At 38.3% G+C, this 18,904-nt stretch overlaps 1 protein-coding gene across 4 annotated transcripts in view; it reads left to right on the top strand.

Annotated features, from left to right (window-relative positions):
- The window catches only part of rbms3 (RNA binding motif, single stranded interacting protein), a 334,935-nt gene that overhangs the window by 175,756 nt on the left and 140,275 nt on the right, over positions 1-18,904 (top strand). For all 4 annotated transcript variants that reach the window (XM_032580204.1, XM_032580205.1, XM_032580206.1 and 1 more), the window contains one exon: positions 2,331-2,422. In XM_032580204.1, the coding sequence (XP_032436095.1) occupies positions 2,331-2,422 (92 nt within the window). The remainder of the gene's footprint in view (positions 1-2,330; positions 2,423-18,904) is intronic.

Here is an 18,904-nt window from a genome sequence, read left to right as displayed (position 1 = left end):
GATGCTTTTCTTCAGCCACAACATGAAAGATGGTTAGAAATAATAGGAATACAGATGGAACTAAATACAGGTTGTAAAAAAACATTAGACTGGTGCAGAAGTTCACCTTCCTGCAGGACAACAACCTACTTCCAGAGCTACAGAGAATCATTCAGATCAATGCATCTTCATTTTGTAAAATGGCCTACTCCAGATGTACTAGTAGAGACATACAGCCAAAGACTTATAGCTGTAATTTCAGCAAAAGTTAGTCCTGAATACAAATACGAATGTATGCAATACTTTTAAGTTTTATATTTGTAAAATAAGCATGCTTTATTATTATTACACTTGATTACACAAGTGTAATATGCCACTTGTCAACCTGTCACATAAAGTCCCAATAAAATACATGAACATTTTTTGTTCTAACATTATGTGTGCCTGAGTGAGATTGTTTTATACCCAAATGTGGGACTGTGACATAGACATCGACCAAACTGTGCAGTTGTAGCCAATAGGAAAATTCAACTGCAGTGGCCATCCTCCAACCCAAAGAGGGCAGCACTAAGATGATTTTAAATATCAAAATGTCATAATTTGCACAGGAACATAAAGATATCCCTCTTTATGTACAGTTTAACTGCAAAAGCAGTTGATTCGGGGTTTAGCTAACATCCAGTTGATTTAAGTAGTTTCAGATTAAAATGTTTCCCAAAAGAGAAACATTTTTTCTTTATATGTACATCTCACTAAATTTTTGTTGTTTTGTTTTCAGTTTTTAATCAAACTCCACCACACACATATATTTGTCATGTTCTTGCCACTGCTCTTAGTTGTCATTTAGTGTAACAGAACAGTTGGATGCACTGTTTAATTACAGGTACTTGAAAAATAATGCTGGATGAAAAATTACCTTTTGTGAAAAAAAAGGGAAAAAAAATCTGCCTACTTGAATCAGGACATATTACTCTGGCTCTTCATATTTCCACAATTAAAGAGCCACCCCTCCTAGAGCCACTCTAACAGCTGGCCATTAATCAGTCCTCGCGCTCGATTTCTCTTCCACCACAGGTTATGATTTTCACATTACCCTGCTCTCCCTAACGGCCATCCAACAGGAAAATGACCCCTCTCCGCTACCGCAGCACAAATGATTTATACAAACATCTCTATTTGTATAAACCGTCTACATGTATGACAGGATAAAAGTAAGTTTTCATGTGTACTTAGACATTTGTGAGTTTATGCTTAACCCCCTCCGACGGAAAATCTTGCAGCTATTATCCTGTTCTAATTACACTTTCCTCCTGAAACAGTGGATCAGAGGGCACCATTGACTGCTTTTAATCCGCCACCAAATTTTAATTAACACGGACGTGACCCCGTCTCTGATACATCCCGCAGAACGTCGGGATCACAATAACTCATAAATCACAGTCACAGATTTCATTCCCCCCCTGCATCCCTGCTTTGATGAATTTCCAGATGGGGGCTGGTGACTGTTAAGGTCGACAAAAATATGAGAGACAGACAGAGAGGGAAAGTGTTTTGGAGAAAGAGATGGATAGAAGAAAGCGGTAAGAAGATGAACAGCGAGGTTAAATTCTGGGAAATTTATAAAGTGTCTTTATGAGGATGAGAGAGGGAGAGAAATGGCAGCTGCTCTCGTATGCTGTCAAACTTTGGGAGATTTGTTACCAGGGAGAGGATTATGGAGGCTGTGAAATGGGGTTGAGTTAATATGCTGGCGATTGAGGAACACGACATGGGTCTGCCAGCGTCAGTCTCCAAAAATCAAAAGGCTGAACAGGAGAAAAGCGTCGTTTTGAAAAATTAATGAACATCTCTTATGTTTATGCAAGTATCTGCGATATTCTTTAATCAGTGTTTTTAAATTGTGGACTTTTCAGAAATGATCATTACCTTAATTGAAATTAATGCATATGAGGTGTCATTAAACCACAGCCTGCCACAAACAGCTACTCAGTGCGCCTTTGTTTATGGGTGTTTGCTCAAAGTGTGTGCAACTGTGTGTGAATTACTGGATCAGAGTGTGTGGAGGTAGAGGTGGGCAGGGTGCCGGGGTTTGTTATTACTAAATCGCTCATCCATGCTACTAATTAAGATGCATAGCATCCCCCTATGAACGTCAGTGTCGCTAATTATCAAACAATGTAGTGCTCACCAGATATGAAAACTGGCAGCCTCTGTAGTCATGTTACCAACCTATTACTGCTACAATTACCAAGTGCTCATCATTCTCCTTGTTAGTCATCTGCACTCATTTTTTCCTAACTAATGTTTATTATTTCTCATTTCTTTGCCTTTTTTCCCCCTTGTTTTTAAAGGTTATGGCTTTGTGGATTTTGACAGTCCAGCTGCAGCTCAGAAGGCCGTGTCATCTCTCAAAGCCACTGGGGTGCAAGCCCAAATGGCCAAGGTAAGGAGGGATTTTTTTTTCTCACCAGATACTGAATAGCCATGTGTCAGTATGAGGTTCTCACATTTTAATTTTGAAGAAACATCACAGTTTCACTGTATTTACACATACAATTAAAAGAACAATTTGCCGTTACATAAAACTGAAAAGCAACTGTTGTTCAAATTGTTGGTACAGCCATCATTGATTTATGGATGTTTTGAATTTAATATTTAAGATCAAGTCAAAAATGTATCTATTTCATAGATGTTGGATTAGAAATAAGAGCACTAATGCCATTTTTGTGACATACTCATCCCTTATCAGAACAGTTTGGTTTTGTTTATATGCCTCACTGTAATGGCGCCTGCAATTGCACATCACTAGCTACAGCAGCTATGAGACACCATTCAATCCAGTGACTTTATACAGTATATCAATGTGCAAAATCTACCATTCAGAGTTTTGCGATTCTGAAATCCCCAAACTGACAGAATTATACAGAACTCATATTAATTAGTCACGCGGTCTGCTCAGGTTGTACCTGCAGTAGTCTGCTTCACAGCCATGCTACTGATAGCTCATGTTTTTTTTTTTTAGTTAAAAACAGCGCTGCTCCAAATGAGAGAAAGTGGGTACTCCTTCAGTTTCCCCGCTATTGCTTTTCAGAAATATTCAAAACAGCTTAATTTATCTTTACTGTAGGGAAGAGAAATGTAGTATCTTAAAAAATGGTAAAATTTGACAAAATTTTGTAGACGTTTTTAAACCATAAACTTTCGTAACTCTGGTTACCTTTAAACTATGAACCGACCGATGCCTATTCATATCTCCATCTCATTTATTTCCTGCTAAAACTTACGTTTGTACATTTAACGCATTTAAAAAATGTAGATGGATCTCTGAGGGTCTCACAAACATTCAGCTTTACACCATGAACACACTTTTCCTGGATGTAATTATCTGCAATATGTTGCAGTTTAATAACTTTTAATATAAGATAGCCTGTTTATTGTGGCCTGTAAGCTGCTTTGTCTTTCTTTCAGACATTTAAAGGTGACTGTGGAGTACTGTATGTACATCTGTTTATTTCTGATGCTTTGTGAAAGGACAAGTTGTGTAGAAATAAGGATGGAGTTTGTTTCAGAGAGGTGATGTGGGCTGAATGTTGGTTTGCGTGTCTGCTTGTGCCTGAACTGGATCTGCTCTGTGAACTTTGACCGGCCTGGTTAGTTGTGTTGTGCCGCATTAACAACGCGTTAAAGTAGAAGCAGATGAAACAGGCTCATAGAGACAGCAGTAAGTTGTTCAATGAAGGCCATGTTGGCAAGCAAGCCTAACTGGTGAAATTACACACGGACCACAACATGATCTAATTTGCATCTTAAATATAGAATCCGAAATCTTTCTGACACTTTGACGTGACTATAATGTGATTGTCAGCCTGACAAGAAATTAAATTCTACAGTTTTTTATTTCATTTTTACATTTTATTTAACAGATGCATCTCACAAAATTAGAACACAGTTAAACATTACATTTATTACACAATATTCACCTTCAACTTCAGTTTTTCCTTCCACAAAACATTCCATTAAATTACTTTGATACAACCGATTCTTCAGAAGCAAACTGTTTTGGTTTTCCCTCTTTGTTGAGGGTTTTGGTGACCATCTGTGGTTGATGTTTATCACGTAGGTTATAACATAACTTTGTCTTTTAACAGTCATTTTTTTAGTTGTCAGTGTAAAACTAGTTTTCTGAAAAACCTTCAATTGTGGGTTTCATTAGTTCAAAGCCAAAATCTCTAGAATTAACCAAAAAGCTTGAAATATCACACATCATATCACCATCTCATACAGGATGTTTGCCTTTTGAATTGATTTACTGAAATAAATTACTCTTTCAAGGATATTTAATTTCCTTCAAATTAAAATTTGAATTTCAATTTGTATTTCCTTGTTAGTCCTTGTTAGTCGAACAACGGTTGATGTAATCAAAGCCCAGCAGGAGCCTTCCTTTGCGCTGCTGCGGCACCAATGAAATGTTCAACAATGTCCGAATATCTAAATAGGTGGGAAATATGTCGGCAGCATTGAAGCAATAAATATGGTGATGACTTTGAGAGGTGCACCATGAGTGATTTTCACAGATGAGATGTAAGCATTTGATCTGATCCCAAAAATCCCCTCCCACCCCCCGCTCTTGAAGCCAAAGAAGGGCTGATGAGATGGAGAATGGGGCCAGTGAAGATGGCAGAATTGATGATAACGATGAAGGTGGCGATTATTTTGATCAAATGGGATGGGATCTGACAGGGGGAGATGATATCCCGCGTGGTGCTCAGGTGTGCCATTTCTCAAATGCACCATTTGGCCGTTTCCTCTCCCCACCAGTGTCCTTCTTCCAATATTTATAAGAGGGCAGGCTCTCAGAATACAGATAGGATCTTTGTCCATCTCATTTTAGGGCCTTTCTTTGCATTGCTCACCTATTCTCTGTCAATATTTTCATCTGAGGGGGTCCTGTGTCCCAAAACAAAGGAGCTGACCTTTTTTGGAGAACCTTTGTTTGCATGTGTGCGTGGGCACATTCATGAAATCATTTTTTATTAGCATTTATGTATAATAGTTGAGCTTTGAATGCCCCCTTGCTCTGTTCATTCAAATAGAAAGGCCAGCATTCTTTTTGTGCTGCAACCCTGTGCCTTTATCACACTTGCGAGAGACATTAAGGAGTAGTTTGCTTTTATAGACTCCCTCTGCATCTCTCTAATGTCTCTTTACCAGGTATCACAACCATCACTCTACCAGCTCTACGTCCTAATGCCTCCCCCCCTGTCTTTTTTCTCTTTGCCTTTTGTTTGATGCCATTTTTACCCTCTGGCATACACATTAATACCCATCTTTATTTTCACATCCACTACAGGTTGCCTAGCCAACATCCAATGAGAGTAATTTATTCCCATCAATAATTAAGTCTGCTGTTTTTGGGCCTGCCTGTCTGCCAAATTGTTTTTGATGCCATCCATTTTCTGCAACATCCTTTTTTATATATATTCATAATTTAATTTAAAAAAGAAGAGAGCTCAGCATTGACTTTCGAATATAACATATATTCAAATATTTGTTTCTTGTTTTTTTATTGTAAAAAAAAGATTACTGAGAAATACCTAATTTTAAATTTAAAATATTTTTAAAAGCATAAAATCATGTAAGTATATATTTATATATATGTTTTTAGTTTGTAAATGTTATTAATTTCTTTTTGATTCAATAAATACATACAGTGAGGAAAATAAGTATTTGAACACCCTGCGACTTTGCAAGTTTTCCCACTCAGAAATCATGCTGCAAATATGTAACACACAAATAAATTATTTAAAAAATCATACATCCTGGTTTCCGATTTGTTTTTGTTTTTTTGTTTTTTTTTAAGATTATGTCTCTCACAGTTGACATGCACCTAAGATGAAAATTTCAGGCCCCCCCCATGATTTCTAAGTGGGAGAACTTGCAAAGTTGCAGGGTGGTCAAATACTTATTTTCCTTACTGTACATAGCACAGCAGTATTTTGCATAAGAGGGAGAAAAGGCAGATGAGTTCTGGATTGAATCTAAATCAGGAAGAAAATCACCAACGCCAAAACTTCCATATGAGGAACATTCTTCCCGATTCTCTCGCTGCTCTTGTTCCATTTTGTCACATATATCTCCCCACAACAAAGTAATAAACGAATACCAAGTTAGAGCCAGAGGCTTTGAGCTCATTAAATAAAACCGTCACAGTAATCAAGTTGTGCCTTTTTCTCCTGCTTTGACGCCATTAAAGCTCTTTTATTAAGATGCCTTATTTTAAACACAGCTGCAAAGGAGGCAAGAAACGGAGGAGAAAGAGAAGCCATCATTTGATTTTTCTCTCTTCCTCCTTTTCCAAAGAAATAGCTTGCTGTCTCTCCTCTAACTCCCCTCGGAATTTAAAATACCAAGGCAGCAGAGATGAAACATTGCCTTCTTTTTGTCTTTCTCTCCCCTGGGGACGGTGACAGTGAGAGGGAGGAGAAGCGCCATAATTAAGACACCTAAAGGACACTTCCCCCTGCACCTCCCTCCTTGTCACTCACCTCCACACAAGCCACAGAGAGGAACACTTGGAACATGTCCAGGGGTGCAAGTGTGGGGTTGTTAGTATTTGGGTTTGCCTATGAACCCGACACTAATACAGTATCAGAGCTTGATTGGATGCTTACATGCACAGTAAAGGTAAAGTTAGGTTTTTATCCTAATTAGTACCAACATATGGTTTTTCTGGTGATCCGTATATGAAGCATGATTTTTGTAGTGATGAATAAAAGTGAAGTAGTGCAATTCAACAAAGAGCAAAGACATTTGCAAATCAAATGTGTGGTAGGAAGCCCAATCATTGTTTAAAAGTTGTTCTTGTATGCTGTCATTAAATTTTGTTATACAATTATTTAATGATAAAAATAATATTTTGAAGATAAGATATAATAAATCAATATGGAACACTTTAAACTGGAGTCAAAATTTCATCTGACTGTTAGATAATTCTGTATGTAAAATAGAAATGTTTTACAAAGTGTATCTAAGGAAGGAAAAAGCAAAAGTTCATAATTTTTTGCACTTGATGAAAAGAGCAAACAAATAGTTTGGGTGTACTTTTTTGTAGAGAAAAATATACTTGTTACTTTTTTTGTTGTTAATCATTCTTCAGACCAGAATTGAATGAAGACAGCTGCTGACCTCTGTCAAAAATGGTTCTGGTTTATGTTCAAAGCATTTCAATCTTCAAGCTTTTTGTGCAGGGTGGAGTAGAACATCTCGCTTTTTGCTTGTTACTGTCGGTTGTCAGTCAGATGTGTATGGTGGAAAAAAAAGTGGGACAAATCCCTGAACATTTAAGTTTTTAAAATGAATGTCTAGCTTTTCTTGTTTTGTCTGGCATAACACAATAAGGTGTGTTAGTTATGCTACCGGAACAGCACCGTCCCCAGTGTTAACCTTTCCTGTTTTGGTTGACTGGCTTGTCGGGGACACAGGGGAGATGCTTCCTCCAGTTCTGACGTTGTCCGTTTCGGAGTAAACTCCCATCAAGTTTCCAAAGTTGATGGGAAAATGTTTACAGAGTGGTGAACTCAGAGTGATGGCCTTTTGTCCCAGCCTCTCTGCTCTGCGGGCTTGGAGCTAACTGAGCTGGATAAAAATGTTTGCTATTGCGGAATATATCATCTGACGTGGCCACTTTTGACTACTAACAACATTTGGCGTTTGATTGTTTGCCCAATGTCACTTCTTAGCTTCACTGCACACTGGATAGATTCGTCTTCAATTAAAAACAGGCTGTCCTGCATGGCCATCAGTTTCACGGCTCTCATACTGCAGACTATAATCAACCAACTCATGAGGTATGGAAAATGTACAAGAATATACATATAAAGAAACGGTGGCTACTGGAGAGGAAGGCAGTCGGTTATTTCAAGCACTTCAAACTTGTGAAAAGCTACTCAGGTCATTGATTTTAACACCTGGTATGTAATGTTTTTTTATTATTATTTTAAATACATTTACATCCACTTTTTTTTTTGCTATAGAAACTGTGGACATATTTTGTTCTTCACAATTTAGAAAACCTGTCTAAAGTAAATACAGTAAATTGGACAAATGCGAAGAAAAATTACATTAATTAGCCAGGAATTAGAATTATACTTTTTTTGTGGATGGTATTTGATCTGTTATTATTAGTTTAAATACTTAATAATTTTGGATTTTTTTTTTTCTTTTTCCCACCACCAATTCATGAAGTCCTTTAAAACCAAGAACAAGCGCAATTTTTGGTCTATGAATGCAAAAACCTACTTTGTTTTGCATGTGAATAAAAATCACATGCATCTTAGCAACAAGTGCTTGAATCTGCTGCATAGTTTTTTTTTTCTTTTATGTATGGCAGTTAGAAATTTGTAACAATACAAAAAAGTAGTAGTATTTCTACCAAACAAAACTACCATGCTTCATAATTTCCAAAATCTTCTAAGACGTGTGATGTTACTTATTTTCTTCATCACCTTTTGTTGCGAGAGTCTTGATAAACAGAGCACAGGCACCTATTTGCTTCCTCACAGCACGGACTCCACTCTCCATGCCACTTTGTTCAGGTAGCTATCCGAAGTGAGAAAACTGACACGTCGAGCAGACAAAATGATAACAGGCAAACGCCGCATCAAGCCTCGCAGATGCAAACCTGTCAACCAGCCGCTCGCCTCGCTCTCCACAGGCTGCCATTTTCCCCTTGAGCCAATCAGACTGAATTATGGGAAGGGCGCCCTCGATTGTGGTGTCTGTGTCGGAGAGGTAATTCCGCCTGACAGCTGCTTGCTTTCAGACAACAGCCAGTCTTTATGGAAATCATCCCTCCCCGTTCTCGCTGCAGTCGGCTTTTGCTGATAACAGCCTGGATGAAAACAAAGCTGTCCGTTTTCTACTTTATTTTTCCAGCGTGTACATCTGAGAATTAGCAAAGCAACGCTAATATCCCATGGACATTTCTTGTTTCCAATATGAACTTTGACTAGAAATCCTGTGATACTTTTAGAGATGAAAGAGCATAAATATAAATGAGTTTGTTTTTCCATGCAAAATGCCCTGTTTTTGCTTCAAATTATTTATTGATGGCAAGTTGGGTATTTATTTATTCTAGCTGAGTGGGAAAAAGAGATATCTGGAAATAATTACATGTGCATGACTGAGTTGTTTTTTTTTTGTTTTTTTTTCAAAAGATTATACATGAACTGTGGCCCCATCAGTGTTTTAAGTTGGGGACCATTGGACAAAATCTATAAATGCTGTTACATGAAAAATATAATTGCTTATATGTAGCATATTCTTACAGCTGCTTGTAAAAGATAAAAGTAACAGTGATGAAAGGATAAAATAATGTGTAATAGTTTACTTTTTTGCAGATGTGTTCGTTCTAAGCCAGAATGGGGTTTCATTTAAAAGTTTAATTCCCAAGCAGTACAATTGAAACCTTTGGTGCGTTATTGGAAACATTTCAGAGTTCAGCATATTATATCAGCTTTTCAAAGAGACCGACAACTTTCTTTCATCCTTTCCTACAAAAATAGCTAAATGTCTTTCAAATTGAACTGAGAGCATCTGCGTAGAGCAATTTTCCAAGTCTTGCCACAAATTGTAAAATTTTATTTAAGTCTGGATTTGAGACTTAAATAAGATTTCGCAATTTCTAACCTCTTTGGAAGGTGTATTTGGCTAAAGATATTACAATCAACTATGAGCAATGTCCCTGTCCATGTGGAAAAGGGAAAATCCTCCCCACAGCATGAAACTGCCACCAACATGTTTCACTATGGGCATCTTGTGTTCAGGAAAATATGTAGGTTTTTGTCTGTTTGCTGACATACATAGTTTTGCCATTGGTTTTAAAAGATAACCATAATACTAATTAATAGATTTTGCAATGGTTTATTTGACTTGATGGTATCATGCCATTATTCATTGACTTACTAGCCAAACACTGGCTTACATTTGAGTTCCTTTATCTGCAATAGTTAGGGTTACAAGTGTGGATTAAAAACTAAATTGTCTTGGAACTGCTAATCTAAATGGTTAATCATCATGATCAGTTTCAGTTCTGGACACATTTCCTTCACTGTAAACAGTATTAATGAAGCCTTTTGTGCATCATTGGCAATATTTATAGGCTTCTTAGAAGTAAGGGCAAACAGAGGGGTGCTACTTTCCACTCACTTTGCAAATGGTAGGGAAATTGTGTTAATGGCATCATTAACATGTGTCCTTGAAGTGAATCCCAAATATTTATGCTAAAACCGAGAGGAACCACTGGTCCATCAAGCAGTAATGAACAACAGAAACCACAACAGTGTGAAACAAAGTTGAGTGATCAGTCCTGCTGTCTGTTTCTCATGAATTTTCACTTTCACTTTGTGTCCCCCCGCGCCGGCTCTTCTGCTGTCTGTTCGCTTCTCTCTCCTGGGGAAAATTTCCTGTCAATATCACATTTATATTCATGTGGAAAAAGCACGAATCCCCCCCTGGGTGGTCTGCAGTCAGTCAGCAGTCCTCTTATTATCCTTTAAAGGTGACTTCTCTGACGTCTCAGCTCAGCTGACACACCGGACCGCACGGTTCGGCTCAACACAGGGTGACCTCTGGGCGGTAATCAAAGGGACGGCTGACAGTGCTGTTACAGTTGGTTGCTGACAACAGCTAGCCTAGCGAGGCCCGCTTCTTCCCATAGCATGGGTTAAATTTGGAAGAAATGCGCTGGGAATACAGCGTATTCTTTACACAGTGGGATAATTGGACAGACACTGGGGATTCAGGTGCTCACTCAGCAGCATCACGCACTTTTTGGAGCGATGTGTGCCACTTTGAATATAATGCCAGTTCCCCTCTGACATCTGCCTCAGTGTTTGTTGGCAGAGCAGATGGTGTCAGTGCGGTGATCAGCATTTTTCCTCTGAAGCTGCCATCAACATTGGCATCCTAATGATCATAGCTGCTCACAACAGCTCCAGCTCCATATTTTATGCTCACCATAGTCACCATTTATACACAACTAACAACAAACCTGAATGATGGTTTCCACTGTTTGCGTATGGCATGTGAATATTTCACTTTAAATTGTATCCCTCTCCATCATTTTTTGTGCAAAGGAGGACAAAAAGCTCTTAGATTTCAAAGCAGCCTGAAATGTATGCTGCTTTAAAGTCAAAACCTTATTATCATGGATATATTAAGAACACGTCTGACAAGTAAAAACATATTTTAAATTGTTATTTGAAGAATTTTGAAATTAAGATAGTTAATAACTGCCATTACTTTCAAAAATATCCTTCTACCTTGACTCTTTTTTTCTGATTTCATCAAATTGCAACCATAAAATTTAGTGCATTTTATCAGCATGGACCTCTGGAAACCAATTAGATCAGAAGCAGAACATCTGTGAACAGCAAGTCTGATCTTTGACTTGGCCATTCTAACATAATTTTGGGTCTAATGTAAGCCATTCTAACGTATCATTGACTGTAAGGTAAAACTCTATTCCCGTCTTAATTTTTTCTAACTGTTCATGTTGAAGTAAAACTTGCCACTGCATGATGTTTCCACCACAATGTTTTTGCCGTGAGAATGGAGTGTTAGTTTTCTGTCACACATTGGGACTTTTGTATGGAAGCAAAGAAAGATTGTGTGATGTCGTCTGATCAGATCACCTTCTTGGTTCAGTGCATCTTCTCCATGACTGGACCTCGTATTGAAACTTTTCAACAATGACTTCCTTCTTGCCACTATATCATAAACGCCTGATTTGTGATTTGCATGACTGATGGTTACAGCCTCGACAGATTCTCCCACATTAACTGTGGGAAGCCTCCAGAGTTACCATGGGCCTCTTGGCTGCTTCTCTGATTATTTACACTTCTTGCCTGGCCTGTCGGTGTAGCCAGACAGCCATGTTGTGTAGATTTGCAGTTGTGTAACACTTTCCACTTTAAAGAGTTCTGTGAGATGTCCAAAGCTTGTGATATTCTTTTATGACATAACCCGGCTTTAAACTTCTCCATAACTTTGCTCCTGATTTGTTGCACTGGGTTTTATTTAGGTCCATTAGAGTAAAAAGGGAGAAAATTAGTTTTATAACTATCCATTTTTATAATAAAGCACAGCTTTATGTGTATGTAGTACAAAATATTTATATAGTTGTAACAAAGTGTAAGGAGTATGAAAACTTTTGCAAGACATTGCAAAAGAGAACAATGTTGGAAGTATCTTTCAATGTTGGGAGATAATTTTACTTCCAAAAAAAGATAAACTTCCTCGTTAATGTCTGACTTTTTGTGCCAAAGTTAGCTCAGCAGTGGCTCATCACAGCACACCTCTCCCAGCTCCTGCTGCAGAAGTGATAGTTTTGAAGGGCAAAGCCAGTGAGAGTGAGACGGACCATCTGACGAGCGCTGGCTCCCAAGCACCTCTGCTGGCTTCCCTGCCTCCGCTGTCTAATTATGCTTCAATCATACGCGGGAGCACTGCGTGTGGTAAATTATTTCGCAGAGCAACGCGGAGACGTGCCGAGCGGAGAGCGTGAGAGAAAGTGAGAAACAGAGACGCAGCTAGCCGGAGTGAAAGAGACGAAGTGGAAAGAAAAGGTAGGAAGGGTTGCAAGAAAAATGGAAGTTGAGAGGGGGACACAAAGTGAGACCCGGTAGAGAGAGTGATAGCTAGAAGGGGAGAGCCAGAGGTCTGCCACCCATTATATCACCTCAGACAGCCTGTACAGCAGGAGACAGGCCCACACTAATGAACAAAGTTACAAACTTATCACTTATCAAGCAGAGAGGCAAGTGAGAAAGTGAATCATGAAGAGGAAGGAGATAACTGGCAAGAGACAGCTTTAGCATTACTAATGCTTCTGTGAATCAGTGGTGTCCTGGACTTACTGACCAAGTTCTTTTATTTTTCATGATGCAATATGGAGTAGGTTAACGGTTTTCAGGAAATAGCCATTGTGATTTTCATTGCGGAAATAGTCATTGTTGGAGACGACTTTTTAGTCGTCTCCAACACACCTGTATCGAATTACTGAATTCCCTCACTAGCAGCTGATCAGCTCTGCAGTGGCCGGTAATGATCCACTTTGTTTGATTCATGTGTATTGAAGAAGAAATGCATCTAAAAGTTGCAGGAAGGTAGCTCTCCAGGACTTGACTTTGGCATTCCTGTTGTACACGACAAAGTTCACATTATATATCAAATATTTTGAATAGATTTACTATGATCCCACTTCACCTGAAGTGCTGTATTTTTATTTAGTTTTTTTTTTTTTTTACAACTGCTGTATTTGAGGTGCAGCCCTGTCGATGTGCAAATGTTTCTTACACAGATTTTTTTCACCCAAAAAGCTTAGTGAATTCCCCTTTCGTGTCATGAAACATGAATACTAAGTGGATTATTTAAAGGAATAGTCTGTGGAGTATGGCAGGAAGATGCTTCAACAATATCAAAGTGTGGTTGTGTGAAACATTATGGCTCTTAGGAATAATCAGTCGATCATCAGGGTGTTTTTGCAGGTTTTATGACTCTCCACTCTCGCTGCAAAGCTGCACCTAATTAAAGCACAGTTTAAGTGATTGTATTTATGCATATGTGAATATTATCTATTCTGCTCTCAAATTGTTCCAAAATGGCCTTGTGTCCAATCATCTGCTCAAAAAAATTAACACTCAAGGCCTCCATTCTCAGTTTGTTCACTGCTGCCAGGCTGGCTTTGAAGCAAATATAAATATGGCTTTTTCAGGCTTAGTAATGGCCACAGTGTGCAGTTATTAGAATCTCTTTGATGTGGCAACTGTGCCAACCTGCTTGCTGTCTCTGTGAATTGATCTGGCTCAATTAGTGGGCCCACAGAGACGCCGTTCAAAGGACCGGGCTTCCACGCTCGACGCTGACACACATAGACCAGGTGAAACGCTTTGCATTCATTTACTCAGCTGGCCTTGAGAAGAAAACCCAGGAACAGACGTGAGTATTGGAAAATCAATCGTACACCTTTAGTGTTAAGCAAAGCTTTCATCAAGAAAGTTTGGTGCATTTTTTAAGGAGTACTTTTTTTTCTATTTCATTACCGACAACTTTAGGCCCAAATAGGATTTTAAAACTTTCTCCTCGACATCTCAGCTCAACATTTGCTTTTGCTTATTTTTGTTCTTTTGAAGACATGTCAAATTTCACTCCTCGTTTCTCTCCTGACTCAGATAACCCATTTCAATTTGTCTTCATCAGTCATGCTAATTAAGTCATTGATTGGAATCCTCTTTACCACCCACCCTGAGACTCCTGCTTATATATCCCCATCTATGCATTCCCTTTAGCTGTGTCTCCATTCATCTCTACATCTGCTTAGCAATGTTAGCTCTACACATTTTGAATGCTCATAAACTGTAAAGAGCCTCCCAGCATTTGGATTTAGTTACAGATTTTTCAGATAAAGAAATTTGGGAGTCCAGGTTGAGTTTTTCTGAGTCAGTCCAGGTGATGGAGGACATGCATCTTCATACATTTACTTATGTCTTTATAGCAGCTTAGGCAATTTGAGTAAGATCAATTCCTAACTTCGGTATTAGTATTTTTTAAATCATATCAATTCTATCAGACATATACATTCTACTTTGTTTTTCTTTACCTCAGTACCTTTTCACACATTTCTACTTTTCACAATTGTCCCTCATTCCTTTAATCCATATCTTCTTCTCATTGCATCACTTTCTCTTGCTCTCTTTTTCCCTCAGTATCTTCCTCTTCATCAATGAATTCAGCGGGTATGCCATGTTAAATTACCCTGACTGTATCCATTTCCAGTTGCCCCAATCATATGTGAGACGTCTGTAGTAAGACGGAGCTTTGAGTCCAAGCAGAGCAGATCAGGGCTGGAGTTGCTGATCATCTCTTTGACACAAAGTCAGCCGCTCGTCCTGCCTAATGAGCAGGAGGAAGGCTGGATTTAATGGGCCTCTTTTACTTTTTTCTCATCTCACTAGCTCTGCCCTCGAGAGTATCTCTGTATGTGGACATGGCTGTGAAATACAAAGTGATAAGAAAAGCAATAAGGTTGTGATTATCTAACACTTTGAATAAAACTAACACCGTTTTTTTCTATTTTTGTACATTTTCAATTGACACATTATCTTAAATTATTCACCTTTTTGTCTGTGTGCAGAAAGAGGATCCAAAGATCCTTTTTTCATTGTAGTTTATCTATGATCAGAAGGGCCAAAGCACTCAAGACATATTCTAGGAGTGTTACTTTGCAGGAGAGGAGAAGAAATGGATGAGGGGGAGAAAAGGAAGATAAAGTGTAGATCTTAAAGTGGAGTGAAGTAGGAGATCTTTTTCCTCGCACAGTTTTCTCCAGGGTCTGGATGTAGTTAGAGATGGTCAGCAGTCTGGACGAGGAAATCGAACGGGGAGAGGTAGATGTATGGCACATGGGTGTCTTAGGCCCCAGTGAGGTGATTTTTAGATCATTGGCTTTTCATCAAAGTGTATTACAAACAAAACTAAACATCAGCACATTCTGAAGCTCCAAAGACCCCAAAGTGCTTCAGGCTGGGAAAGAAACACATGTTGTATATTTCTTCAGTTTTATTTTAGAATTTCTCAAAAAAATTTTTTTCATTTACAATTACCGTCTAACAGCCAAGTTTCAGTACCATGTTAAAGATTTCATACCTCAACTTTTACTCATTTTGTCACATTACATCCACAAACTGTATTGGACTATTCATGTGATAAACCAAAACAATGTGGAACATAACTGAGAAGTGGATAGAAAATGCTGCTCAAAACTGTTGTGTGCATTTGTATGTGAATCAACACTTTGAAGGAGTTTTTGGTATAATTACAACTGCAGGTCTTAACAGTGCCTTCGGACATTTACCAAATATTCTGTGAACATAAATTCTCAAGTCTTGTCATGTTGGATTTAGATCTACACTTGAATGGGTCATTTTAACACGTAAAGGTACATCTAAAGATATTAAATATTCTGTAAAAATGCACTTTTTTCTAGTCAATCATTTCACAAACTAAAACTCATATATGATATGGACTCATCACTCATATATATGTATTCCAAGGTTCTCTTTCTTGTCATTTTGATGATTTATGACTTACAAATGATGTAAACCCAAAATTCAATGTTTCAGAAAATTAGAATACCGTGAAGAAAGTTATTATTGGCAACTGGTGGTGTCTCACCCTAATTAGCCAATTAATTCAAGACACCTGCAAAGGTATCCTGAGCCTTTAAATGGTATCTCACTCTGGGTCAATAGGCTATACAAAGTAATTGATGCTCAGCTGTGGGTACCTGCCCACACTAACAGAGGCACCAAAAGTTGGTTCAGTGTTGAGTGTGTTCCTGTTCTTGATTGGGCAACAAATTCCCCTGACCTTCACCTCATAGAAAATCTATGGGCCAGATTTTCAAACTTTGATCTGAGTAAAGGGCACTGAATATATGAGCAAGCCACACTTTTCAGTTGGTATTTGTAGAAATACAAAACATGTTTTTCACTTCCACTTCATAGTTATGTTCTACTGTGTGTTGGTCTATCTCACACACTCTCACTGAAAGACTTTGAAGTCTGAAAGTCAGTTTCATTACATTGCTTGTTGGCAAATGTTACATTTTATAATAGCTTGTCATTCAAACTCAGCTTTTCTGCATATGTATTCAGAGAAACTCTTATCTAGAACTTCCAGGATTCTCTGCTGCCCTTCGTTTCTCTGCAGTGCTAGTGTTTTGCATGCATGCATTGTAATGTCAGTCTTCTGAATGCATGCTGACTTGTGTTATTTCCCTTTCGCTCTATATCTTTCCTGTATCTCTATTTGTCTTTGTTATGCCTGTCAATGTTTCTCATAGCTCCTTTACATTCCTAAAAGCGAGTATGCTCTTTTCTTTCACTTACGGTATGCTTGAAGTTCTTCCTTGCTGCTGTTTCTCCAACATTCCTCTTTGATATATTTGTTTTCCTTGTTATATTCAGATTCTTTTGTTATCTTTGTGCTGTTGGTGTGTTGTGCAGAATGTTATTGGGCTGGTGTCTCGCATGTTATCTTCGCGCTATCTTTTGGGTTATCTCAGTCCTATTGTCTCCTTTTTATCACATGACACAATCAAGGAGGTGACCTTTCTCTTCGACCACTCTCTGAGATTTCTTAGCAGTACCACAAGGTGTTATCTTGTTGGCAGTGGATTGTTTATGTAGTTTTTATACGTTATCCGAACGTACTTAAAGTGTTATTCTTGTGAAATTGTTTTAGTTTTACTTGAATGCTTTTTAAACTGTTTTATTTCAGAGCCTTCTCCTTCAGATGTGGCTTCTCATATGTTTCAAACCTGTTCAGCTCTGAGCGATGTCTTTGTTTGTCTCTGCAACTGTGATTTGTCTGCTGCCATCATTTGCGTACGCCTGTGTTTACATGTCTGCAAGTGTGCGTTGTTACATTTGATTCAGAGCATGACGTGATTTGTAGCAGATGGCTGCTTTCTTCCAAAGGAGTCTGACAGCAGAAGAACGTTAAAATTGAGAATGGTAGACAAGCTAGGAAAAGGGAGGGTGGGGGGAACGGAGATGTGATTACCATCAAGCTACCGGCTCAGTAGAGCGAGCATCCATCTGCATCCTCCTTCTCTGCTTGGTATGTGACATAGATACAAAACGTCTCCCTGGCTAATTTGCAGAGTTAACCACACTTTTCTCAAATTAAATTTGAAGCAAGGAGTCAAACAGAATCAGCTCTTTATCTTCTATGTACTGCAAAAAGACTCTTAAGTATCTGCTTGAGGTTGTTTGTACATTAGTTGATGGCTAATGCCTCTCTTCCTTCCTTCTTTGCCCCTTATGCAGAACATCATTGGCATCGTCTTTATCAGATATCTAAACAGAAATGCTTAGTACTCATGAGAGCAAGTCAGAGCTGTGTACACAATATGTTTTTTGGCAGTGTTATTCTGCCCTATAGCAATGCAGGAACCACCGCAGATCCCGCACACCCTTATTAAAAGGCTACGAACACCTCATAACTGTCAGAAAAAGGCAGAGGCAGCATTGACAAACGAGCTGGTAGGGAGACACTGCCATGTCCAATAATAATCAGACTCCCAGAGGCGCTTCTGCGAGATTAAGCCAACATATAGGGATGTTTCTCTTCACGATATCCCATCACATATTAGGAAATAGATGTCAGTAGTTTTTGTGTTTTTAAGTTGCACATTTACAAATCATTTTCACAATGCTTCCTTTTTCAGCATTTTTATAGGCTGATAGCTCAAAGGAGCTATATTAAATTTCTTCTTTGTAGTACGGAAAGATGAAAAAGACTGTAGAAGAATGGATTAAAGGCTGCTTAAAACTCAAAAAGTCAAAAGTTACCAAAGACTGATATCACCAGACACAATCCAAGGTATCACCAGACACAATCCAAGTCCCAAGATTAAAGAAGTTAAAACAACATCTCCAACTCAAATTTGGGTTCATAAAGTGAAGATTTAGTTTGTCCAGTGAATAGTTCAGAAGAAATATTAACTTATGAAAGGAGTGAAATCAGTTGCTAATAAAAGCTCTCACTGTTGAGCTGTGTTTACCTCTAAATCAGTGGCTGATAATCACTTATGACAAAAAAGGAAAATGACAAGGTCATTTCTGCTCTGCTTCTCATTAGCATTGTTGCTCTAAGAAAAGCATCCTAGAGTATTCACTAGTATGAATATTTCATATTAGTGAGACATTTAGGGATTGTAGAAGTATAAGTCTTCCTCTGCCTTAAATGAAGGCATTTATTTACTTGGCTAACTTTATGTTCACAAACACAACTGGTGCCAATGCTTACTCCCTTTCTGTTATTGTGATATATCAGTGAGACTAGCTCTTTCCCTTAAATT

Source organism: Xiphophorus hellerii, chromosome 13 (assembly GCF_003331165.1).
Source record: "Xiphophorus hellerii strain 12219 chromosome 13, Xiphophorus_hellerii-4.1, whole genome shotgun sequence".
Classification (NCBI taxonomy): domain Eukaryota; kingdom Metazoa; phylum Chordata; class Actinopteri; order Cyprinodontiformes; family Poeciliidae; genus Xiphophorus; species Xiphophorus hellerii.
The sequence above is the reverse complement of the archived record's forward strand: the minus strand, read 5'-3'. Positions and strand labels throughout refer to the sequence as shown.